This window comes from Ambystoma mexicanum, chromosome 12, assembly GCF_040938575.1.
Source record: "Ambystoma mexicanum isolate Mex_15411 chromosome 12, UKY_AmexF1_1, whole genome shotgun sequence".
NCBI classification, from domain to species: domain Eukaryota; kingdom Metazoa; phylum Chordata; class Amphibia; order Caudata; family Ambystomatidae; genus Ambystoma; species Ambystoma mexicanum.
Window position 1 is genome coordinate 1,141,107,932 of NC_090936.1, and position 25,981 is coordinate 1,141,133,912.

At 46.7% G+C, this 25,981-nt stretch overlaps 1 protein-coding gene across 2 annotated transcripts in view; it reads right to left on the reverse strand.

The window, feature by feature from the left end:
• NUP107 (nucleoporin 107) overlaps window positions 1-25,981 on the reverse strand; it is a 790,450-nt gene that overhangs the window by 103,449 nt on the left and 661,020 nt on the right. For both annotated transcript variants that reach the window (XM_069629720.1, XM_069629721.1), the window contains one exon: window positions 12,442-12,555. In XM_069629720.1, coding sequence (XP_069485821.1) covers window positions 12,442-12,555 — 114 coding nt within the window. The remainder of the gene's footprint in view (window positions 1-12,441; window positions 12,556-25,981) is intronic.

A 25,981-nucleotide genomic window follows, 5' to 3' on the forward strand; every position in this document is an offset into this window, starting at 1 on the left:
CAACACACTATTCGGCTCAGGCAGCAGAACTGATTGCATTAACTGAAGCATTAGGATACATGCGAAGGATGCTTAGTGACCATATATCCGGATTCTGTTTACGTGACCACCTCTGTACATTCAAGGTAGTCCAGATGGAAAAGGAGGGGGATTTCGGAGGCTGCAAGGCACACCTGTACAGCATGCAGCCTTGTTAGAGATTGAGTTTGATGAATGCTTTGTCCCGCCCAACACTAGTAGCAGTGGTTACTGTGCCACCTAAACACATACCCTGTTTCTCTTGGCAATGACGCAGCAGATAAAGCCACCAAAGAAGCAGAATACCAAAGGGAACCAGATGTTACTGCATATCCTGAGGTGGCAAACCGACAATTGCAGCTAGCTATCCCAAACACTGAAATACCACTCACGCAAATAAGAGCTCCATGGACAGGCGCCCCAGGAAGAGAAGGAGCTTTGGGGTTCAAAGGGGGGTGCTCAAAGTCACCAACCGATTTAATACAGAGACAAAATGTTACAAAATGTTACAGGTAAAGAAGTAATGCAGTGGGAGTTGCTTGGGATTGCTTTTGAGCAGCTGCACTACTCTTGAAAATGTTTCAAAACAGCACATTTCTCTGGATATCCTGGAGGACTGGTTTGTCCCCAATCTGCAGGAATACGTTAACACGTTTGTGGCAAATTGCACAATGTGTCATCTTTACAACACTGGCCAGACACTTAGGACGTTGCACAACACATTGGCCCGTCTAACTGACCCTTTCCGGGAACTCTGCATTGATTATGTGGAGTTGCTCAACAAGTACAGTAATTATTGTTATCTTATTGTTGTAGTATGTCCATTTTCCTGTTAGATTGAGGCTGGTCCTTGTGCACAACAGGATGCAAAAATCAGCCACCAAATCTATGGTACGCAAGGTGTTTGCTTGCTGGGGGGGGGGGTATGTGAGGTCCTAAAATCTGATAATGGAACTCACTTTTTTTAACAAATTGTTTGAAGAGTTGGCATCTCTATTGGGGATACGGCACAAACTGTGCTCAATATATCATCCTCAGGCTAACAGATTTGAAGAAAAATTGACTATTGAAGAGTAAACGGTCTAAAATATGCACGTTAGAAAGGAACCGGCTGCACTGTCTCCCTTTGGCTATGTTTAGACTGTGAACGCAGCCCAGTAAACACTAACACTTGTCCCCACACAAGATTGTGATGGGGGTTGTGGGGGCTGCACACACCTCACACCTACACGCATAGCATTAGATGATCACAGGGCAGTTTTGAGGGGAAGAGTTTCAGGTGCATTTGTTAGCTCTCTCAAAGAGTATAAATGTTTTGTCTTGCCAGATTGCTCCTAGAAGTAAAGACACATTCAAAGCATCACTTACAGATTAACTGAATTTACAAGCATCACAGTTCTATCCAGGGGACCAGGTGTTTGTGAGGAATTTTGTCCATCGTTGGAACAAGCAGAGATTCCAGGTGCATTTTACTGTTATTTATGCTACACCCTTTGCAGTGTGCATGAAGGAGTTGCACTACTGGGTCCATTTATGTGATGTTCGGAAAGCACCCGGCACCACTCCACCTTCTCATGAGAATGAGCACATTTACTGAGCGATATTAAAGTATACTTTGCAGCATGTGTCCTGATGATACTGCAGTTGATCAACTATGAAGAAGAGTGCATTTTTCTGCATGGGCATGGTTGTTTGTTTTTTTGTCTCCCTCTAAGCATTGTGTAATATATATGTTATGTTACATATGTTTTCTTTTTGGAGTAGGAATAGTATGTTTGGTTATTTTATATAGTTGGGGCATTTAAAGTGGAGGGTATGGGAATTAAACTAATGCATCTTTGAGGATGACACGAACCAGGAGGGAAACTGAAGCAGTGATAGAATATAATCAACATAAAAGTGCAATTCCATGATGCTGTGGCAGATGTGCACCACCATGAATCGCATAACATGTGGTATAATCACATGCGTGAAGTGGGGAGGGAGAGGTCCACTGAAAGCTGCTATATAGGCTCTTTGATACCTCATGCAACAGATGCACCCAAGCGGTTTATACCTCAAGAAATGCTGCCTATTACAGCTCAGTGTTTGGTACACTTGGCCCTGTGTAGAATACAAAGTCTTTTCCAAGGGCATACGGTCCAAGTGGTAATAATGGACAAAGATGATGAAGAATGTGGCAAGAAGAAAGAACAAGTCTGTTGTAAAATAAGACCATTGCTGAAGATAGGAGTGTTTCCCAACAATACATGGTTGGCAGGAGTAGTGAGCTGTGAAGCGGGGGGGGGGGGGGGGAGGATTACTAGGGTTTTCATAAGATTAATTAATAGGAACAGTGGAAGGACATGGGGAAATTATGTGCCAAAATTGACATGGATCGAGTTAAGTGGGGGGGCGTGGCTAACCGCCATGTAGGAAGGACGCACTCTCCGCGAGCTCCACACGATGTGACCAGAATATGCTGATAAAATATGCTTTACCGATGACTAAAACGTCTGATTAACTGCTAAAACCATTACAGAAGACTTTGAGCGGCTCCGTCCAAAGTTTCACTGTCTGGAGCACCCTACTCGGTGCGTAACACCGTGAGACGCTGGGCCGGCAGAAAATGGCGGCTGAGGAGCGGGAGACCGAGGCGGTGCTGCGATGACGGACCTGGACCGCTACACTGGGTGCCGGCAGGCCCAGACAAGCTGAAAAGCGGATCGTGAACTTGAAGCGCAGTCAAACATTTAAGCAGAGGTGGGCAAACTGCCGAGGCAGAGGAACAGGAACGCCTGGCTGTGCTGCCCGGCACCGGCGACCCAGGATCCCTGTGAGAGGACCGGGGCTTGAGTGGACCACGAGGGCGGGACCAGCGGAAGATGAGCCGCGACCCGACCACAGTGCGCGGAACCAGGGACGGTGCAGGTGGCCTTGGAAGTAGCTGTACCCGGAGTGCGGTGGGCGGCAGCCGGGCCCTGGAGAGGAACTGCAGCAGCGCCATGGCTGAAGAACCCGAACGACAGGATGCCCGCAGAGACAAGTGAGCGCCACGGGTGCGGGCGGAGGTGACCCGGCTGCGCTGCTAGCACAAGGTGAGGGGCTAGTGGGGAGGGGAGACTCAGCCGGATCGATACACCTCTATGCCCCCAGGGCACAGCGGGCCCCCCCTGCTGGTCCCCGCATAGTACAGAGGGAGCAGAGACTTTGGAACCTGAGCCACAAAGGTGCTGGCGATCCACATCAGGGGCCGCCTTGCAGTGGAACGACAGGGTGCACACATCGGCCATGAGGGATCAGTGTTGCAGGCCCTGAGTGGTGGGGTGCGGGAAGACAGTGGGTAAACTGGAGCCACGGCTGGCACGGCCCGCCCCACAGTACTGAGCAAGCGAAGAGGCCCGCCAGAGCCGGGTCTCCACCTTATTTGGAACAGGGTTTATTCCAGACATTCGAAGCACGTGCAGCAGGCGTCTGGGCATAAGCAGACCAACGCCGCCCTGGCTGGGTAGGGGGCCTACACGCCAGAGGAGAACACCCACACAAAAAGAAATTAAAATAAAGCATAGGAAGACCTGCAAGCTACATTAGCCCCGTGCTAGGTGCTGGTTCACACGAATCAGCGGCCAGTACACCACGGGGTTGAATTGATGCCGACTACCTCACAGACACAGCCCACCGGCCCCGAGACAGCTCTACACATTGTGCACGGCTGGTTTTTGGCGCACACCGCACTGGGGTGGGGTCGCCTCGTTGGAAGGGCAGAACTTATACCAACACAACAGAGAGGTTCAAAATCTACAACAGAGATCCACTGTGTAAACACAGCTCAATCTAGGGGAGAAACATAGGATAACACCCAGCACCCCAGAGCTATAAGGGCAACACCGCTCGGTGCCTTTACTACTGTAGCACCCACAGAGGGCGAAGGGAAACAACGCTGCCCTTCAGCTGCGCAGCACTTGCAGGGGATGCACTGCCCCACTCAGAAATCTATAGAACCCCTTGTCCTCGGTGTAATGTCCTCAAAAGGGGGCGAAAGCCAAACAAAAGCAGACCACTATGGAAACCTTCGCGGCCAGAGGTCCAACAAGACCTGAAGCCATCACTAAAAGTACCATGGTAGCACTGCTCGGATCTCCTGAAACCACGGCTTAACCGGGCAACTCACAGATCCTAGAGGCCATCAAGATGCCCCAGACAACCTTGGAGAACAAAATTGAAGCAGTGGCCATAGACTTGGGCCTATTGCGACAAGATGTCCACACTATCGGTGGAAGGACAGATGTGCTTGAAACCCACGTTCTAGAAAACACAGAGGCTAAATCACAGCTTTTGAAGGATGTTGATGAACTGGCACAAAAAGTAAAGTATCTTGAAGTTAGGGCCGAAGAAGCTGATGGGCGGGCACGCCGAAACATTAGGATCTTGGGCCTGCCCGAAGGAATTGAGGGAACTGATCCCACTAACTATGTAGAGAACCTTCTGATACAATAGATCGGAGTGGAGAAACTCTCACAAGGCTTCACTATTGAAAGAGCCCACCGATCCCTCACTAAACAACCGCCGCCGGGGGGATTGAGGTGGGGCTCCGCCTAGGCCAGTGATAGCTAAAGTGCTCAATTATAAAGATGGAGAAACAATTTTGGCCTTTTCGAGAACGGGAGGCCAGATCCAAAGAGACTCAGCGAAGATTGCCATTTATCCCGATTACACCTTCCAAGTCCAAATGAAGAGGGTGCAATTTATCTACACGAAAGCAAGATTGAAAAAGGCAGGTCTGCGATATATGCTTGTATACCCAGCGAGATTAAAAGTGCTGCACAATAATCGGGCGCTTCTCTTCGAGACACCTGCTGAAGCCAGGGAATGGATGGACGGAGAACAGATCCAGGACCTTGAAGCAAAAGTACGCAGCACACGCCAAGTACTGCCCGGTGAGGTCACATGCAAGACAAGTTCAATAACCGCATGGATCAGACCAAGTTCACACAAGTAACAGACGGAACCCATACCTATACACAGCAAGATTGATTATTTACAGGAGCCACGCCGGAGATGGTCTGCTCCCGATGAGAGCAGACAACAGCGGACCTCTTCTGCCCCCAGAAATGACTTGGGTATAGTTAACCCGCCCGTAGGGCACCAGGAGACTAGTACAGGGTCGAATGGAGCGGAAACAGAACAGTCATAACGGGGGAAACCCCGCTGGACAATTTTTGTTACAGGGGAGTCCAAAGTTGGGGGAGGGAGGGCAAATGGGAGTTGGTAAAAAGGTTGGGGGAACAAAAGGGAAAAAGACAAGACCACCCAGGGCTTCGATGATTGTCAAATCCAGAAGGGACGCCACCAGATGCGCCACCCACAAGAACACATGGGTTTCCAAACACTATGGCTGACCAGATTAGAATTATGACGTGGAACGGTTTTGTCAAGCAACGCAGAATCCACGCACACAAAGCGGAAGAAGCTCGGAATCGCCCTTCTACAAGAGACCCACCTGGACGCACGTAAGCAAGCCGCATCAGCCAGAACTTGGAGAGGTACATTGATAGGCTCCACATACTCCACTTACGCCAGGGGGGTGGGGGGTCCTGATCTGGCTCGATTCAACCATCCCTCTTAAAACCATCACCACGAAAACTGATGATGAAGGAAGGATGGCCTTGTTACATGGCACGATTGAAGGAAAGGAGGTCTGTTTAATCAACACTTACGCCCCCAATCACGACGCCACAGTTTTCTTCCACTCACTATGCAAACGGCTGTGTCCTTTCAGAGATAGTACTCTGATATGGGGTGGAGATCATAATTGCACCATGGATCCCCGTAAAGACAGATCAGATAATAAATATACCCGCCCATTCCCACCCGCTAAAATATTAGCCGCACTGACACAATAGTTCAAGCTAAAACACCTATGGAGGGAGCAGCATCCTGAGAACAGGGACTACTCATTTTATTCTCCCCGCATGCCGTCTACACTAGGTTAGACTATATATTCGAAAGCGAAGAGCAACAAGCCACGTTCGGAGACGCACAATACTTAGCCAGAGTTCTATCAGATCACGCCCCACTCCTGGCCACCTGGACGGTGTTTGCAACTAGACCCCCCATACCTGTATGGAGGCTCAGAAGCAAGGCCTTGCTAGGTGCAGCTTTTTGAGAACAGATCAGAAAAAACACACAAGAATTCTGGCAGATAAATGAGAATAGCCTGCAACACGTTGGCACAGTTTGGGAAGCATACAAGGTTGTTATAAGGGGAGAAATTATTGCTGCCACTGGGGAGCCCAAAGGTCCATTGAAAATCACATTAGCACACACAGAGAACTAGAAGTTGGGGCCAAATCAAACCGTAACACTTGAAAAAAGAGGTAGAGCTTAGACTGGCTTGACTGACGTACTGGGAAAAATTGGGAAAACTCAGCTACACGAAACATATCGAAAGGATCCATGCCCTTGGTGACAAACCAGGGAAATTATTAGCCTGGCTATACAAGCGATAAGCCCCTAGGGCACCCATATGCCATGTCCATAACCCGGAGGGTAGGGTAGTGCACACACAAACCAAAATAAACTGTCTTCTCTGCGTTTTACCAGAACCTCTATGCCAGCACCCCTTCGGCCACAGATACCGAAATAGAGGATGTCCTCGACATCATCAAGCTACCCAAATTAGATGCGCAAATGGCAGAAGCCCTAGGCGAACCCATTACCCCAGACAAGGTCCTGGTTACCATCAGAACCCTACCATCCGGGAAAGCCCCCGGAATCAACAGGCTCCCAGGAGAGTTTTACAAAGCGTAAGAAGATGTCTTGGCACCACTCCTAGCCAAAGTATTTAATGCAGCATATGAAGTAGGTACCCTCCCCGAATCCATGAGGGAGGCTGTAATTATCCCACTACTAAAACCTGGGAGGGATGGGGAGGAGTTAAATCAAGACAACAAGATTCCGACGGCACTTCTGGCGAGGAGACTGCATAAAGAGATCCCTCTACTGATCCACCAAGATCAGACTGGTTATGTGCCAGGGCGGACCATTTTCGAAAACCTGCGTAGACTACACCATGTCATATACAGCACTAACGGAAGACCTGAAAAATGCGCAGTGGCGTCTTTGGATGCCACTAAAGCTTTCGATTCAGTCAGATGGAACTGGCTATATGCCACCATGACCAAAATGGCGATTGGATCAGCCTTCTTAAAATGGACCAAACTCATATACACGGGCCCTATGGCCAGAGTACGTACGGACAAAACATACTCTGATAAATGGCAGCTACACAGGGGCACACGACAGGTATGCCCTATATCCCCCATGTTATATATCATAGCCACTGAACCGGTAGCTGCTTATTTATGACAGGAATATGGGGATGGGGCATAGTAATAGACCGGGTACCCCATTCGGTGTCGATGTACGCAGATGACACTACTATACCTCAATAATCCCAAACACATACTACCATATATTGGAGACACTGGATGGGTTCTATAGATACACAGGGATCCAAATTAATAAAGAAAAATGCCTTTTCCCCCTTGCTGCCCTGGGAGAGGTTAGAATTGAGAGTCTCCCTGAAAGATACTAAGACTCTAGGTGTCTATCTCGACTCCACGCTCTCCCTGAACAGACAAACAAATGCAATTAGGTCAGCTTCGGCCTATACTTGCAAACTTATCACCGCCTGTAGACCCTTCCTAAACTCTACCAACTGCATCACCCTCGCCAGAATGTCATGGCCAAAATCGACTACTACAGTGCTCTCTACCTAGGGACCAGTCAGTCTAACCTTAAGAAATTGCAAACTGTACAAAATAATGCCTTATGGGCAGCCTTAAACATCCCGAGACGTCCCCATATCTCCTCCGTCAGATTGGACTTACGTTGGCTCCCGGTAAAACATAGAATTGCCCTGAAAACCCTAGCTTTGACTCACAAATGCCTGAGCAACAACGCCCCACCTTACCTGTCCGCTCGCTTCACACTCCACACATCCACTCGACCCATTAGAGCAGACCAAACTCACATCCTAACCGTGCCTAGATGCAAACTCCAAAAAGCTGGTGGGATGAGCTTCCCTGTCCTAGCTTCCAAACTTTGGAACACCCTGCCCACGCCTATTAGAACTGAACCATCTTTCCTCTCCTTCAAGAACAATGCTAAAACATGGCTGTTCTCCCAAGATCTATGAGACCCTTACTCAATGCAGTCTCCCTGTGTGGTACAGGACATGTATATACATCTCTCTCTGCTCTGTACTTGTATTATATTCTGTTAATGGTACCCCTTGGTATATGTATATATGCTGTAAATTTTGTAACTTACTGTGTAACTGCTGTTTATTGTAACATGTTTAAGAGTATGCGCCCGGTTGCCCCTGGGCCCGGTTTCTGCGCTTTATAAATAAAATAAAATCAAACATGGCCTTCCAGTGGAAGACCACCTCCTTCAAATACTTGGGAATCACCATCCACCGTAACCCCAAAATTGAACACACTCTGAACACGGTGAGAGCCAGAGAGGGCCTAGAGAAATCAGTGGACTTCTGGAGTAAACTACCACCGTCAATGGCAGGAAGGGCTGGACTTCTCAAAATGGTGGCACTGCCCCGACTGCTACACTGCTTTTGTAATGTTCCATTCAACGTTCCCCCACAGTTCTTTAGAGACCTAGATTCCTCTGGCAGGGAGGTAGGCACAGAGTCGCACTACAAGAACTGCAGAGACCCTATGAAAAGGGAGGCCTGAGAATCCCCAATTTCGAACTGTATTACTTGGCAGGACAACTGCGACGCGTAGTGAAATGGATGGCGGATGAGATCACGACGGACACTCGACTTTTACAACTAGCCTTCCCGCAAATGCTCCTCAGGGATCTAATCTGGGCTCCGGCAAGCACAACACAAAACTGCCCCCATTTGGCGAAACTTGGGATCCAGATTTGGAAACGGGTCTGTAGGACGGCAAAGATAACGGACCCAATCTCCCCCCAGATCACCATAGCAGCGACCATGGCGGGCAGACCCCGGGGACAAAGGGAATTAAGAACTGAGTGGGAGCCCTGCGGAGTAGCCACATTGGGGGGGATCTGGTGAACGACCAGGAGATCCTGACTTTTGCAGAACTGCACGAAACTACGGGACTGCCCGCTGGACAGTTCCTGCTTCACAGAGCATTGGTGGAAAGGCTCATGGAAAAATGGCCCGACATCAAGAATCAAGAAACAGAACACGAAACTATAGAGAACATACTAAATGTCGCTGAAGGGGGACATGAAATCGAGGCTTTACGAAACATTATTGGACAGTACAACCAATGAAGAGCTTAGATGTAAGGCGAAATGGGAAAACGAACTGGGCTTGCAATTCGAGGACTCGTCATGGGAAACCATAACCCACTATCACAAAAAGGTCTCCAGGAATGCCAGATTGCAGCTCATACAGTTCTACATCACCAACAGAGCGTAACTCACACCTGAGGTGATTTCTAGGTTCAAGGGGGCAGGAGCTAAGGAATGCCCTAAATGCAAAGAATCAAGTGCAGGAATGACATGTTTTGGGGGTGCCGGGAAATACAATCCTTTTGGACACAGATAGCTACAAAGGTGGCAGACGCAGACATTGACCTGGACGCACAAACCCCGGCAGCATGCATCTTGGGTAGATATAAGAAAAGCCGGAAGAACAAACCACTGAACAAGCTAAAGGATTTGATGTCCATACTAGCAAAGAGACGCATCGCCGTGGGGTGGAAAAATACCAGGAGCCCAAGTGTGGTACTGTGGTGGGAAGACCTCCATAAGTGGGTGACGGCGGAATCTGGGGCATGGGAGAACGAACTTCGAGACCAGAAGCTAGATAACAGTGAAGACTTACAACAATGGGTGGCGCTCAGGGTGCCATTATTCAACCCAAGGAAAGGCGACGCTACCACGGACAAAGCAGGTAGCCCGCAATCGGAGCCTGGTAATGGCAGATTCGAAGGACAGACTTTGGTCGAGGGAGGGAGGGAGGAGAGGGAAGGGGGCTATACGTGAGAATGTTGAATAATGTATCAATGATAACCAGTTTTGTTGATATTGTTTTCAAACTCAATGAATATATTTTTAAAAAATAATGGATCGAGTTAAGTGAAACAGCAAAAGTACAATGGCAAGAGGAGCATTCCTTTTGCTGCCGAAAGAAATGGCACTATACCTATAGGAACAAACATTCATTGTAATAAGACAATCTTCATCCCTGACCTGGCCTGACCGAAAGCACAGTAGTGTTGATGGAAGTCTACTGCCTGTGTGCACAATACGCATACCTACACCTCCTGCCTTCAGGCAGGGGTGTATGTTCACTGACCACTGTGCGGTTTTGGTAGTTCCTGACGCCCATTTGACCGTTATAAATGTGCAGTCCCCAGAAGCAAGCGTGCCAGTTGCTCACTAAGGCTTCATCGTCAGAAAAGATCGATTAAAAGTAGGCATATTAAAGCATACTTTTATTAAAACAGTATAAAATGTCTAAGCTAAGGAAACTCATTAAGGATATAGAGTAAACTAGAACAGAGACATATGTTCACAAACCAAATACACAGACAATGCTCTTTTATAAAGACTCCTCTGATAAATTAAAGGTGATCCTGGATCAATATAAACTACTTACTAAAATGGATACTCTTTCACGTCCCTCCTGGTGCCAGGTATCCAGACTGCAGCAAACACCAATAAAGACTGAATTGCGGGCCATCAGGCTTATGACCCTCCAAAACAGATACGTTCTGGATTCGCTCACAGCTATGGAGGGGTGTGTGTGCAAGAAAATTAGTCTGTCATGCTGCACGTATATCCCCCCAAATGATGCAGACAATGGGTATGTGGCCCATGCAATAGGGGCCCTTCACAATTTGAGGGCTGCAGTGGAAAAAGGAGTAAACAAGGACAACTAGTTCAATTCAATGTTCTTGTGTGCCCCATCAGGGTTAGAAACAGCCATAAAGTTGCTGGTACCTATAATGGGTTTCCTGCTTGTGCATTTATGTTTGTGTCAGATGATCTTAAGATGCTGTATGACGACCCTTTCAAAGAGCGCTATCATGATGGGGTCAATAACAGCGGGTAGAGCTCCTCCTCTCACAAAATACAAGTACACACAGACTGATAGATGGGACGGGGTTACAAGACCAAGGATGGCAAAAATAGAGCAGAGATTTGGACCCCCGGCTACCTTGACCAATGTTGGGGCGGCCAGGAGAGGTCCCAATGACATCACGTGACAGTCTCAATGTATTAACGTGTCAATAAGTTCAAACAACCAATCCTGTACAGGGATTCAATAGTGACTCTCTAGTGGGCTACGTGTTAGGGAAATGGGTTAAGATAAGGTGTGGCCGATCGATTCAGGGACTATACAAGCATACTAGCATGTTCTGTAGGTGGTAGCCAATGGCGGTGGTGGGATGACATTGTAACCTATGTATTCAGATGTTGCGGTTTAATGCTATATAACCTGTAACTTCTTGGGAAGCAACCAGCACCATGTCAGTTCGGTTCTACTGAGAACTTTTTGCATGTAATAAACCCTGTTTTCCCATGCAATAAGTGCAGTAATTATTTGGCCTTTTGGATTCTTTTAGGAAGCAGAATTAGACACAGTGTACTTGTACTCTTTAAAGGGGCTTGATTGGATCTCAAATGGATGCCATCACTTAGGTCATGTTTTGACAGACTGCACACTCCGATATGGTGAGTTGGTCAGATAAACTATGCACACAACATGGTCATCTTACTTAGATTACTTCCAGCAAGGGGAAGCACTTTTCTCAAAATATTCCACATGTTGAACGGGCAGGAGACTCAAGTATGCAGTAGAATTTTAAAGGGTGCAGGGGGAGATTACCTCCACAAAAAGCATGTATTTGCATAAAGAATTAAAGACAACACTGGGGGAAGTTGAAATTATGTGATGGTTTGGAAAAACATTTATATCAGAAAAAAGCTTGTAGGTTTCTGCAGTAGTACGAGATCCTTGCTTTAATTGATAGAGCTCGTCTGTCAGCTTGCTGGTGTAGTCCCTTCATAATGGGATAATGCAGCTTCCAGTCTCACCTAAAGTGATGGTTGCTCTCATCTGTACACATCTGTCAGGTGCCTTGGTATTTTTATCTATGGGGCATAGAAAGCTCAGTGTGTGCATACAATGGAAGACCCTTTACGGAGGAACTTAAAACAATATTAGTTTTAATTCACTTTGGAATTTTCATATATCAGATCTTTGGTGGAGGCATTCAGTGTTTATGAACAGAAGAACCCATCTTGGAGAAGGATCACAGTTTTTTTTATCAAAACTGGCTCTTTGCGCCATGTCTAGATTTTACAGATTTTAGACACTCAAGTATTCATTAACAGAGTGACAGGTTGTGGTGAGCAATGAAGAGAAACACACATTACCTCTCTTACATCCACCATCCATCCTCCGTTGACAAAGAGTAAAATATTGTACATTTTCTCTTTTACATCAACTGTTAAACTATCCAGAATCCCCTGCCACATGCCGAAATCCATCTGGAAAAAGAAAAACATTAAGTGCCCATAAAACAAAGCAACAGTTTCAGGTATTCATCAGTGCCTGCACATTAGTTGACTTTACTGCACACAACACCAAATCACATTCCCTGTCTGTATTTTCAACAGTCCTGAATGTGTAAGAACCAGTGAAAGATGCGTGCATAGACTGAGTTTACAGCTACAGCTGCTGGCCTGCCTTCCAGTTATTCCTCCTGCCTTATAATTCTGCAGGCTCTCTACCTGCCAGAAATTGCAGGGTGATTTGGAAATTCCATAGACAGAGGCATTCTGCTGGACATTTCCAAAATGTTTGAAATCTGAAGATAATTCTTAACATTCCCAGAACTGTGAAAATCCGTATTTATGATATCAGTTTATTGCACAGAAACAAAGCGCAAGGTAGATTCAGACAGTCTCTAGCAATGACCATCTGAAGAACATGCACAGTAAGTTAGTGCACCAATGCAAGAACACTCAAGTAACGACATATCGCCAGGCAAAACTAAAGTTTCTAGAAAACTAAAGACGATGCACAAGGTTATGATCCACAATTGTAACATTTAATATTGCATTATTTCAGTGGTAATACATTGTACTGGATCAATGAAAATTAGAGAGTAGATCTGCTTTCAAAAATACAATTTTTGTAATTATTATTGGATGGAAAAATCCCTAAACGTGTTCCTCAACTATCTGATTACATTTCTGGATATGAGGTGGAAGCGTTTTTGTGTGGTTATGACTTAAATTGCTACCTTCCAATAATGAGATCATAGGAAGTAGAAAAATTCCACTTAACGAAAGATGTTGCCATTGATGTAGATCCAGTGAGGTTGAAACACTCAAACATTTAGAAATTGCTTGTTTGAATTTAGCAGATGCAAGAAGGAGAAATGACTTACAGTATGTTCTTTCTATCGATTCTTCCCCCACAGACTCCTCATCAGAGATATCCATTCCAGCGTCAGCTGCTCAGAAAACATTTCAATAGGGGGCGTAGTGCACCTAGACTCGGCTTTCGATCAGTCTTGCCTCGGTCGTCGGCTACGGACAGGACGTTGGTCGTCATACATGTACTGCGTAATTGCGCCCCTGTCCTTTAGTTCCCCACCTTTTTCCTCCACGAGTGCAGCCGCTGCACAGGAAAACTAGATGATACGGCCACACAGAGAACAGAAAAAGAAAATAATACAAGTTTGAATCTATTTTCTTGTTTGAGGAAAATAGAAACCGCAGAACGAATGCAGCACACAACCAGAAGAGGACAACAGTCCCCAAAACCATAGCTCACCTCTACCTCTCCAAGGGAAAGACAACCACCGACTACAGGCACTTTCATAGCAGGGATGAACAGCAGGGTAAGGAGGAATCTGCGGAAGAATCCATAGAAAGAGCATTATAGTAAGTCATTTCTCCTTCAATGTCTTGCCTTTCTCCTGCAGATTCCTCATCAGACTTCCCAAATCAGTACTCGAGAAGGAGGCGGGATGAAAGTCCCTTATAGCAGAAAATTCTGCAAGACCACTCCCCCAAATAGAGAGTCAGCCCCACAGGCTACAGTGTTACAAAAGTATACAGCGAAGACCAGGTCGTCACCCCGGCAGATGTCCCTTATCTGTGCACCTCTTTGCAGCACTGTTGAGGTAGCCACCTCTCTGGTGGAGTGGGCTCTGATCCCTGGAGGAAGCTCCCTCCCTGCCATATGATAACATTCGAAGATGCAAAGTGTGAGCCACCGTGAGATGGTCGGTTTTGAAACAGCTAAAGCCTTGCTAGCCACAGAGAAGGCCACAAACAGCTGATCCACCTTCCTGAATTCCGCCATTCTGGCAATGTAAAAACTCAATGCCCTTTTTGAATCCAGTCTTTGAAAACACTCCTCCTTAGAGGCGCAGAGGCGAATAAATAACAGGAAGCTCAATGGCCTGCGACAGGTGGAATTCTGATACGATCTTGGGCAGAAACCCTGGTCAGACCTTCAGTGAAACCTACCTAAAAAAGCAAAGGAAAGGCAGCCTGCAAGATGAGGCCTGCAACTCGCTGACCCACCTGGCCGATGTGATGGCCACTAAGGATGTGGTCTTCAAGGTTAGCAAACAAAAGAGCAAGAATGTAACAGCGCATACGGTGCTGCCATAAGGAAGGTAAGAGCCAAATTAAGGTCCCAATCTGGAACAACAAACAGAGTAGGCAGAAACGCATTCACAAGGCCTTTCAGGAATTAGATCACTGGGATCGTAAAGAAAGACCCTTGATCCGGAGACCTTTTGAACACAAAGTCGCCAAATATTCTTTGACTGTGGTGACCTAATGGACTGAAGAGGCCAGCAACAGAAGGAACTTCATCACTGTAGTGGTTGGCCAAGAGATGGGGTAAATCTTGCATTCCCTACATCATGTCACAAATCATCTACATCCACTCGCATACATCGTTGACTAACTGCGTGCCGCCAGAAGCACCACCTCGGAGAGATCCCAGTCATCACATCTCATCCTCTCAAGAGACACGCATGTAGGTTGAGGGATACTGGATTCGGATGGAGCACCCGATCTTCCGACTTCGGATGGAGCACTCGATCCTCTGACTGAGATAAGAGATTCTGCCACTGAAGCAACCAGAAAGGTGGGCAAATGGCCATACCCAGAAGCTCAGAGTACCATGTTCTCCTCACATCCGGGGCAATCAAGATCAGGGTTGCTCGAAATCTCCCGAGAACCCACAGAATGACGGCAAACAGAGGGAACGCGCAGTAGAGGGGAAACGTCCCGTCTACCAGAAACGCATCTCCTATCGCACTGTTCGCTTGGAATTCCTTGAGCAAAACTGCCTGCACTTGCTGTTGGATTCATTCATTGGCAAACTGATCTACTGCTGGGGTACCCCAGAGAGAGAGTTGTCCTTCCAGGCCTTTTTGGGACGCGTCCCACTCATGCGAGACCATGCTCTGTCTAGTCGGAGCATACGCCAAGCCTGCCTCTGTCCCTGCCAGGTGTACTGCCGACACAGATCTGATTCTCCAACAACCAGAACCAGAGCTGCATCACCTCTCTGCAAAGGGGAAGGGAATGTACAACACCCTGCTTGCTCAGGTAGTGCATGGCCACCGTACTATCGGTCAAAATCAGGATGCGCTTTTCTTTTAGAGAGAGTACTAACGCCTTCAGGACCAACCTGATGGCTTGCAGCTCCAGCGGGTTTATGTGCCACCGGGCCTCCATTACTGACCAAAGGCTGCTCATCTGCAAAACCTCGCAGTGAGCGCCCCAAACTCTCAAGCATGCATCCATGATGACCGTGGCCTGGGGCCACAGTGGCCAGAAAGTTCCCCCGCCAAACATGTTGCTGCTGGCCCACCAAGAGATTGTTGTCCACCGACCTGGACACTGAGTAACCCCACTGCATGAGCTGAAGAGCCCAGGCATGGGAGGTAATCTCCCGCCATTGGCCCCAGTACTCTTTGATCCTTCCTCCAACCAAGTAATTGTGGGGGGAGAAATCAAAGCAACTTTGAGGGTGGAGCCAATGCTGCTGCTGTCCATTAGCCTCCAGAGGCCCCCCTGCCTCTTCCGGAGCTTGTGAAAGGCCTCTGCGCCTGCCTGGGTTGCGGGAGCCGAGCCTTCCAGCCATAGGGAAGAGTGTCGGTAGCCTCCACCCCTCGAGGCGAAGCTAAAGGCAGGTTTGGCCGGCTGTTGCACAACTAGGCCTAGCTACTTTGCAGTGAACTTGGACTCCTTGAACTTCTCCAAAGAGTCATCAGCCTTGGGGCCGAAGAGATTTTCACCATCAAATGCCATGTCTAGGAGCTTATTATGAATGTTTGGTGAGAATCCAGGTGTGTGCAGTAGTCCTGCAATACCCTTGCTGATCCAATTGATCTACCGACGCAGTCTGCAATGTCCAGGCCTGTCTGCAAAGACTGCCGGGCCACCTCCTTGCTGTCATCCACCAGACCTTGGAAGCCCTTACGCCTTTCCCCCTCAGGGATATACTGGGCCACCTTACTAATGGCTATCCACAGGCCAAAGAGTATTTAGATACCACATGAGGCATTGGGAAGATTTTCTAAGCCAACGCATCAACCTTTTTCTCTTCCCTGTCAGTCGGAAGGATTGAAGTAGACGTGGTTGGCCCGGTGGAAACCGTGGCAGCCTGCACCACTAAACCCCCCTGAGTCAGGTGGGTGGAGAGATATGGTGGGTCTCCCCTTGCACTTTTTTGTGCAGTCAGAATGGTCTGGGGGAGTGGTACAAATCCTCTGCCACAAGGTGTTAATAGGATCAGCGACGGCTGCATTGAAGGGCATGGCCCTTTCTGTGTAAAGTGCGTCATTAAGGATATCGGTGAAGTCATAGCCTGCCAAAGGCTTGGCTGGAGTACACCATCGCCGTTTATCAACCACCCTTCCCACAAATACCCCATTACTTGGCATTAGCATGCCCATAAGGAAGGGCCTGCAGTGTTTCTACGTCCGGGGACGTGTAACCCACAAGCATCATGTAGGCCCTCAGCCAGTGCCACCATATCTGCTTGACTCATGAAAACAAAAAACAAAAAAGATCACCCATTCAGAGTACATGGGATCAAAGCCACCCTGGTCATCACCCGTGGCACCGAAAAGAATCAATCATGGAGCTAAAAAACTTGATCCTGGCGAGAAAGACCAGTCAATGCTTTAGCGGGGGCGCATCAGAAATCATCAGCGCCTGAGGTGCCCCCACAGGTATTGATGCCTAATGTGAGTAAATCTTGCTCAGCACAGAGCCGGAGGGCTCTGCCAATAGTTTCGTAATGGTGGATGGCTTGGGCCGGAGTCTGCTGCATCGAGGGTTGTTCAGCCGTGCCTGCAGCTGCCTTACCAAACATAAATAGCAACTGTTCGTTGAATTCTGCCCACTCAGCTCTGGATGTCGGTCCAGCTGGCGACTTACCGGGGTCATCTGAAGAATCGAACAAATACCGGTGGTGTTGTTTCTTCTTGTGGGAGGAGGAAGAGGCTGAATACCTACGGGAATTAAACCTTGGTCCTGGTCTTTTTTCAACGTCGGCCACTCTGTCTCACCTTCTGATGACTGGTGCACCCCGCCAGAGATTTTTAGGGGACTCGGCCTACTGCAAGCTTCGCTGCCTGTTCCCCGAGGGGATTCAGCTTACTGCACGAATCACAGCCCTCGGTGTCATGACCGGTACCACACGTTTTGGAACTGCAATCATGGCAGCGCTTGATTCCAGAGACACTGGGCATGGACATGGCTCGAACTCGCGAACGACTAAATGTCGAATGAAAAAGCAAAGGATTAGCAGCGTTCCTCGAGCAGTGTGCTTAGCATGCAGTAAAAAGGAACTGAGATACAGGGGCATAGTGATGCAGTATATGTATGAAGACCAACGTCACGTCCGGAGCAGACGACCGAGCCATCGAGGCAAGACGGATTGACTGTGCACTAAGCCCCCTTTCAAAATGTTTTCTGAGCAGCAGACGATGGAACGGATATCTGGCAATCAATTGAAATGTATTCCTTGGTCATTTAAAAAAATTAAATCATGCATTTTAGGATTAGTTCTGAGGATGTTCTGTGGCATATTTTATTAGTGGGAGCACAAGTTGCTGTGAAACTTGGTGCAATAAGATTTTAAACAAGTATTTCATTCAACATTTCGAGGTAATTAAAGAATTGTAAAATCTGTACATAGGACACTTAATTTATAGGAAATGAGTTGATATTAATGAACTGTATAAACAGATCTAAGTTTGCCCGTATATTGTATTCATAATGTTTCATGGAGTCAGTTTGTGAAAAGTTCATTTTTTTCAACTGTATCGCAATAAATACATACAAAAATTGTAATAAATAATTTCTATACATTTGAGCAAGTCAAGCTCTGAAGAAATGTTGACTGAAAAAGAAAATTCATAATATCCCACAGTACTCTTGATGGTAACTTTTCAGGCCCATTGAGCACTGAACCACCAGCCCTAAAGATGCAGAGCCATGCCAGCATACCCAAACTAGAAGGGCACTCTGGATCTGTGCCTGCCCTGCAACACCACAATGCCCAACCTAGAAAGTGGGTCCTTAATCAGAAAAAACGAATGATAAACGTTAATAGAAAAATGGAGTGCCAACACATGCGTTCACGACAGCTGTCCGATTAAACAAGGTAAATTATTGTCATGAAACTGCAATCTGGTTCCAGAACAGGCAAGTGAAGAGGCAGGGCAAGAACGCTATGAATCATCTACACTGAAGGCTTTTCATACATCTATCTTTATGCAGCTGTTGGAATATCAAGCATTCTACTACTCTGAAGTCAACAAATTGTTGTAGCTCTATTTGGGACTGGGCTATCACACTTGTTCCTCCATTGGGGCGTTTCATGTCCTGATCAAGCACCCAAAAACGACTGTAAAAATGATCCTTTTATCAAGAGACTTAATTTAAAGAGATGCTGAACCTATGGAAAATATCATTGCTTTAGTTCAAGCAATTTGCCTTTTGTCTTACCCGCGTTTAGTACAAGACATCACATTAACATTGGCTACCATCATCAGCGGTGAATTGGCTATCATTGAAAGAAAAGGAAACCACACTTTAGCTTTAAATATGCAGGTTTCATTTAGGAAATCAGATGGCATAAATAAAACTCTGAGGGGGACAAGCACAGTGCAAGAGTCCCATGAATAGTGATAATTGTACTGTCAGACAAGGCAAGAATGCCTTCTAGACCAAAATGATCAATGACGAGGACAACAACTTCAGAGCTGCTCAAAATCCTCCATAAACTGGCTCATTTGCAGATCCTAAAATACACTTGTAGATTCCATTTCCATTTAACATTGCAAGAACCACCAAGACCAACCACCAACAATATCAAACATCATCAAGATCAGTGACAAAATCATTAAGAACATAATGCTCTCTCCTGGACATACACCCTTTACCGTCCACTACTCTAATGAGAACCACCTATTTGCAAGGGGTAGCCTTAAAGATCATAGCTTCCATTCAACATACCAAAACACAGAGGCACAGGTAAAAGTTAAAACAAACTGCATCCCAAAACAAGGCTTTGAACCATAACACCACCATAAACCACCACCACTCTGCCTTCCTCCCAGAAAAATGATAATTCTGACAGAATCTGGATGGGAAGGAACAGGATGCAGAAAAGAAAGGACATGGTCTTATTTAGGGTGCTGGTGATCTCAAAGAAAACAAAAAAACAGCAGAGTACTGTTCTGGCAAAAAATGTGAAAAAGTGTCAGAATCCACTAGCAACAGAACTACCATCTAAACGCAGGATTGAAAGTTGCAACACACGTATAGTCAGTCATCAGATGCTAACCGGTAAAAACAATTTGGGGGACATGCTGACACAAAAAGACTTATTTCCATGAGCACATTAGGGTTTTGGATGGGGACACAAGTTATTTTTTAGGCACCAGTCGTAACATTTGAGGAATATGATTTTCTTTGCTTATTTTTACAAACACTATCGCACTTAGTAAGCATCAGCAGGTTAGTTAATTTTTAAAGCTTTGTCTTTTTGTGATGTAAGGATCCTTCGAACTCCATCATAGCTAACACATGAATCTTGTCCTTTTTCCCTTCCACCACACTGCTTTTCCATGTACGGATTGACTATTTCATTAAGTTGATTGATGTCTGCAATGCATAATTCGAACAGGTTTGCGCTTTCATGTTATTTATCTATGATGGACCTCTATGCATCGATTCTGATGTGCGATTTTTGCTTGACTTACATCACTTACAATTCAATTACAATTTGCTTATTTGGAACATGCTGTATTAGATGCATACTTACCAGTGTTTGGATAATGAATTGTAATGTTCCGACCTAATTAAAAGATTTTACTGGCCCTGACAAAGGACATTACTGACCGAAATGCATGGGCCCTATGACGCATCTGCCTCTCAGTGATGAAAGATTAATTAACTAAGAAGTTAACTATTAGTGAATAAACCAAATCGAAGAGTTTTTTACTTGGATTCCTGTTTCTTAATCATAAAGAACATTACAAACCACTATGTGGATTTTGGGAGTGCAGCTCAACTCGCTGGCTTTGTAGCCAAGGTCCTTCTTATTCAATTTGTGCGTTCTTTGCACAGAGGCACATCTTACTGGGTTTGCACCCCACACAGACTTTAATTGAATCAAACCTATAATCTTAGTTATTAGCAACATTAGCTGTGCACACTCACTGCTCGCCAACTTATTTCACGGCACCCATCAATAACGGGGCTCTCAGTTCTTCCTGGAGCTCCTTTTGCGGTTGTTTATGAAGGGGGTGTGGTCTGTCTGGAAGTTTGCTTAAAAATGGTAGACCGTGCCCCCATTCGATGAGCGTCAGAGGTTCTCTCCTTCCAGTGGAGTAAGTGCTTGCAAATTCTACCTCTAACCGGAGAAACATGAGGGGAGAACTCAAACCGGCTTGGCAGGAGCCGGTGCAGCTGCTGCAGTCTGCTGAACCCTAGAGGCCCCTTTGCCCCATCCAGGACACGAGAAACACTTCTGCCCTTGCCTGGCTTGTGAGAGTGGTGCTCTCCTTCCAAATGGAACATACTGCAAATAGCTTCTTCCCCTTGAGGAGAAACTGAAAGATTTATGCGGTTGCTGCACAGACAGGCCTCTGTTCAGAATGTCCATCAGGTCATAGGTTGACAGAAGCTTTGGCCGGGGCACCCAGCCCCAATGCGTACACCACCCTTCTCAACCGCCGTGCGATACAGGGCATTAACAAGCTCATATGGGACGGCTTGCTCCATGTATAGGTCAGGAGAGGAGTGCAGACCACTTGCATCATGGAGCCGTTCTACAAGAGCAACCAAATTCGCCTGGTCGGCAAAGTAATCATCTCCACTAGCCCCAAGGCAAAAGGCACCTGGTCCCCCTCGTCATAGAAAATCGGTCACATAGTGTCGAAGAATGACAATAGAGACTCCGGAACAAAGGAACGGTCGGCTGCTGATGTCTATGGCGTCATTCCCACCAGGTGGCAGCAATAATATTGGGCCCTTCAGGGCTATGGCCGGCTTCTCTGTAGTTGTGGTCGAGCACGAGGGTGTCAGACCCGACATGGCTTCCTTGGTGCCTGAGCATCCAGACACAACTGGAGCTGTGGTAGCCAGCAGAGTCATACCAGCAGTGGCTGTTGGAGCATCTGCCCTCGACGCACCTGGACTTGGGCAGGTCTTAACGCATTCCTCTGATGAATCAGTCATGTCTACGTTGGTGGCGTCTCTTCTTTTTGTGGGAAGACTAGGAATGTCTCAGAGAATTAGACCTTTTCTTGGTGTTCTTCCAATGCCGGTCCTCTTTCTCAGGTGTAGACCCTCTGTCTAGCCCAGACGACCTGGTGGTTGAACGAGCTGGGGAGTTCGACAGGGGTCACCTGAGCTCTAACTTTGCTGACCATACCCTCAACATCTTGGGGTTTATTTGCTGGCAAGAGCCGCAATCCTCGATGACGTGATCCTTACCCAGGCACCACACCACCACACACAGATGACATGCAGGTTGGTGATTGACATCTGGGCATTGCAGTCTTGGCACTGCTTGAATCTGGATGCCTCAGGAGCAGACATATCGAGGAAAAGCGATCAAAAATGTCAATTTTAGTCAAACTGTATCGAATTTGAAAGTTCTCTCATGAGACTCGTTCTGTGCTGAGCATGTGTAAAAATGGAACAGAGGTATGGGAGTGTAGTGACGTATATACGATGGCTGACGGCACGTCTGGATTTGAGTGGCACAGTCGAGTCAAGAGGAATTGTCTGTCTAGTTGAGTCATACTACGCCCCCCTGTCGAAAATCTTTCCGAGCAGCCAACACTGGAATGGATATATCTATCCGATGAGGAATCTGGGGAGAAATCAATGTTTTTTATTCTCCTTGTCAGGAGGGGCCTGAGATGTAGATAAAGGGGTGCCTGCCCTTTTTTCTTGTGGTGGTAGCAATTAGTGAGTCTGGTTTTATGTGACCCCTGATGAGGGAGTCGGTAGGTGCTGGTCTAAATGTTTTTTCTAATCAAGTGTTAACTGGTTTGGTTATCACTGGAGGTGTTAAGGAGGGCTCTAACCGTCTTTTTACCGATTAAAGCAACGGGATATATGGGTTAAACCTTTCGTTGAGTAAGTCATCCACAAAATATGTGTCGTCCTCATGTGCGTCTATTTTAAAATAATGGGCCACAATCTTAAGCAGGCCATTATGTAATAAGCTGTCATCAATTGGCGAAAAGGAGATGGGGTCTTCAACATCTGCTGGGGGCACAGGGCGGTAGTCTAGGTTGGTACCAGTGTTATCCCCAAAGTCCTCATCGGCATTGTGTTTGCAAAGCTCTATTTTGACTGGCTCCTCTCTTAAGGAATAGACAGTACCTCTTTTCCAAAACTCTGTTTTGAAGAGGGTGTTTTTCTAGGAATTCAATAAATGAAGCCATTTTCTTCATGGTTACCTTAAACCTTTGGTTTGTCCATTCTGCTTAAGAGCATAAGGCTTCTTGCTGTGGAAAAGTAACCATCTCTTGCCCTGTTCTGGTCGCCTCTTCTGTTTAACACCATCAGACAAAGGAGAAGCAGCTTCGACGTGCGTGTGTGTTTTCTTTTAACATGCGTCGAAAAAGATTTCAACGTTTGTTGTTTTGGTTTAGATACAGTGTCCTTCGATGCAGAGGCAGGCGGCGTGGATGTAGAGTTAGGGCCATGCGTCAAGTGAGAAACGCTAGGAACGGGTGTCCTTTGTTCAGCAGACCTGGAAGGCGCTGAGGTAGTCTTCTCCAGTGAGGATTTCTAACTCTTTGACGGGCGCGTCGAAATAAGTTCCAGTGGGTGAAATGCGTTTAGACCCTGAAATGTGTTTGGATTTGCTCTGCGTTCTTGCAGAGGATGCTGAAATGTTGCCCTGAACTGATTTAGTGCGTTTAGCCTTGTCACAAGGTGAAGTCTCCATAGCAGAGCATGTCGCTTGCTGTTTGGAGCTGGGAACCAGCCTTTGGTAATCTTGAGACTCCCAATCCGATCTCTCTTCGACTTCTGAAATGGAAACCAGGGCTGTCCTGTTCTGGGTCAGACACTTCACTCCAGTGGGGTAGTCTGAAGATGCTTCAGACTGCATTGCAAAAGCAGCCCAGCGCTTCGGCCGCTGATCCTTTGTGTTTTAGCCTTTAATAAATTATATGACCAGCATTTGTCTTCCCGGTGATCTCTAGGAAGACAATAATTTCAGACTTTATGGGTGTCTCTTCACTGGAACTTTTTGTTGCACGAAGGGCAAAACTTAAAGGGGGTATTGCCCATGTCAGACTCTGGAAGGCAACGAGATAAGAAATATTATAGGGGAAATGTAAGGAGACATTCATCCTGGCTGTAAATGTAAGTGTCTTTCCCACACTCTCCCTACTGTGAAGGTAGAGGCTTGTAGCTGTAGTCGAGAGCCCATCCATGAAGCCAATATGTGTCTGGTGCAACAGTAGGTCTGCGGTCATGTTCCGGCGGAAGCTATCGGCAGGACGGGAATACTAAATTGTAGTATCTATATATAACTCGAAAGTGCGTCTGATAATGAGGAATAACCACATCAAGAACTCTGCAGAGTACGACCAACCCTATGGCGGAAAGAAAATCCGAGGACCTCGAAGTGTGGGGATTTCATGGCTTACAGTACACGTTACAGTAGGCATAGTACAATAGTAACGCTCAGTCGATGTACCTTTTAAAAAATGAAAAAACTATGCAATACTCTGCACTCTAAACAAATCTACAAGCATCAGAAATATGACAATGCATTACTTACCGTAAAAGCATTTCTGATGGTTGTATCTGCTTAGATTCACATGCTGTGCATAGGTCCGACATCCAGTGGTCACTGCGGAGTATTGCATTTTGTTTTTCGTAGACGAAAAAGGGGACGTCGACAAGGTGTGTCTGTAACACTATCCCTATAGTGACGTGCGTTGTACCCACAATCCCTCACACGTCGAGGTCCCTCTGTTTGTATTTTTTCTGCCCTGAGGGAGCCTTCTATACGTGAGTGAGTACAGAAAAGAGAGATGTAGAAGATGTCTATGTTCCTTCCATCCGAGCGGGGAGGAAGGGTGGGCGCATGTGAATCTAAGCAGATACAACCATCAGAAATGCTTTTACGGTAAGTAATGCATTGTCTTCTGATGTTTGTTAATCTGCTTAGAATCACATGCTGTGCATAGACTAGCGAGCAGTACCCGGAGTTGGCGGTGGGTTATGAGAAGGAACAGTAGAGAAAAGATGTCTTAATACTGCCTGTCCTACCTGGGAGTCAGAACTAGAGTGTGCATCTAGACAGTAGTGTTTTGTAAAGGTGTGCACAGAACTCCAGGTAGCCGCTATGGAAGCCCCAGTGCCTCGAGTGGAATGTGCTCTTGGCTTGAAGGGTAGTTCTCTCTTAGCAAGAGTGTAACAGAGTGATGCATTGAACAATCCATCTAGATATAGTGGACTTTGAGACTGCATCTCCTTCTCTTCCTGCTGCCACCGAGACAAAGAACTGATTAGTCTTTCTCAGTGGTCTGGTTCTTTCCATGTAGAACATGACAGCTCTGCGTACATCTAGTGTATGCAGACTTTTTTCTCCCAAGCTGGAAGGGTTTTGAAAGAACGTTGGTAGTTCTATTGACTGGTTTACATGAAATTTCGAGATGAATTTTGGTGCAAACCTTGGGTGTGTGCGTAGAACCACCTTATCCTTGTGAACTGTTACGAATGGGTCTAGAACAGAAAGAGCCTGTAGTTCACTTACTCTCCTAATGGAGGTGATAGCTATTAGGAAAGCAGTCTTAAGAGTGAGGTCCTTAAGAGTTGCTTTGTGCATGGGTTCAAAGGGCGGGCCCATGAGTCTAGAAAGTACCACATTTAAGTCCCATCCGGGAGCGGGGTTAGCTATCGGAGGGTGTATTCTCTTTACCCCCTCCATGAAGGCTTTGATAACTGGTATCTTCCACCACGACACTAAGTTGGTAAGTGGTGTATGCAGAAAGTGCCGCTAGGTGGACTTTAATGGAATTGAACACTAGACCTGAATCCAGTAAAAGGGTCAAATACAGAACAATGTTCGTGGGAGAGCAGTCAACCGGGTTGATGCTCTTACCTCTACACCAGATGACCAATCTTTTCCACTTGCTAGAATAGCAGTGGCGAGTATTAGGTTTTTTGGCTTCCCTGAGGATGTCCATACATCTCTGCGGGAGTTGTAGATGTCCAAATTCTATGATCTCAGGAGCCAGGCTGCTAAGTTCATGGTCTGAGGGCATGGATGCAGTGTCCTGCCCTTGTCCTGTGACAGCATGTTGTACGGGCAGGGAAGTCTCACTGGGGGAGATAGGGACATCTCCATCAAGTGAGCGAACCATGGCTGCCGGGCCCACAT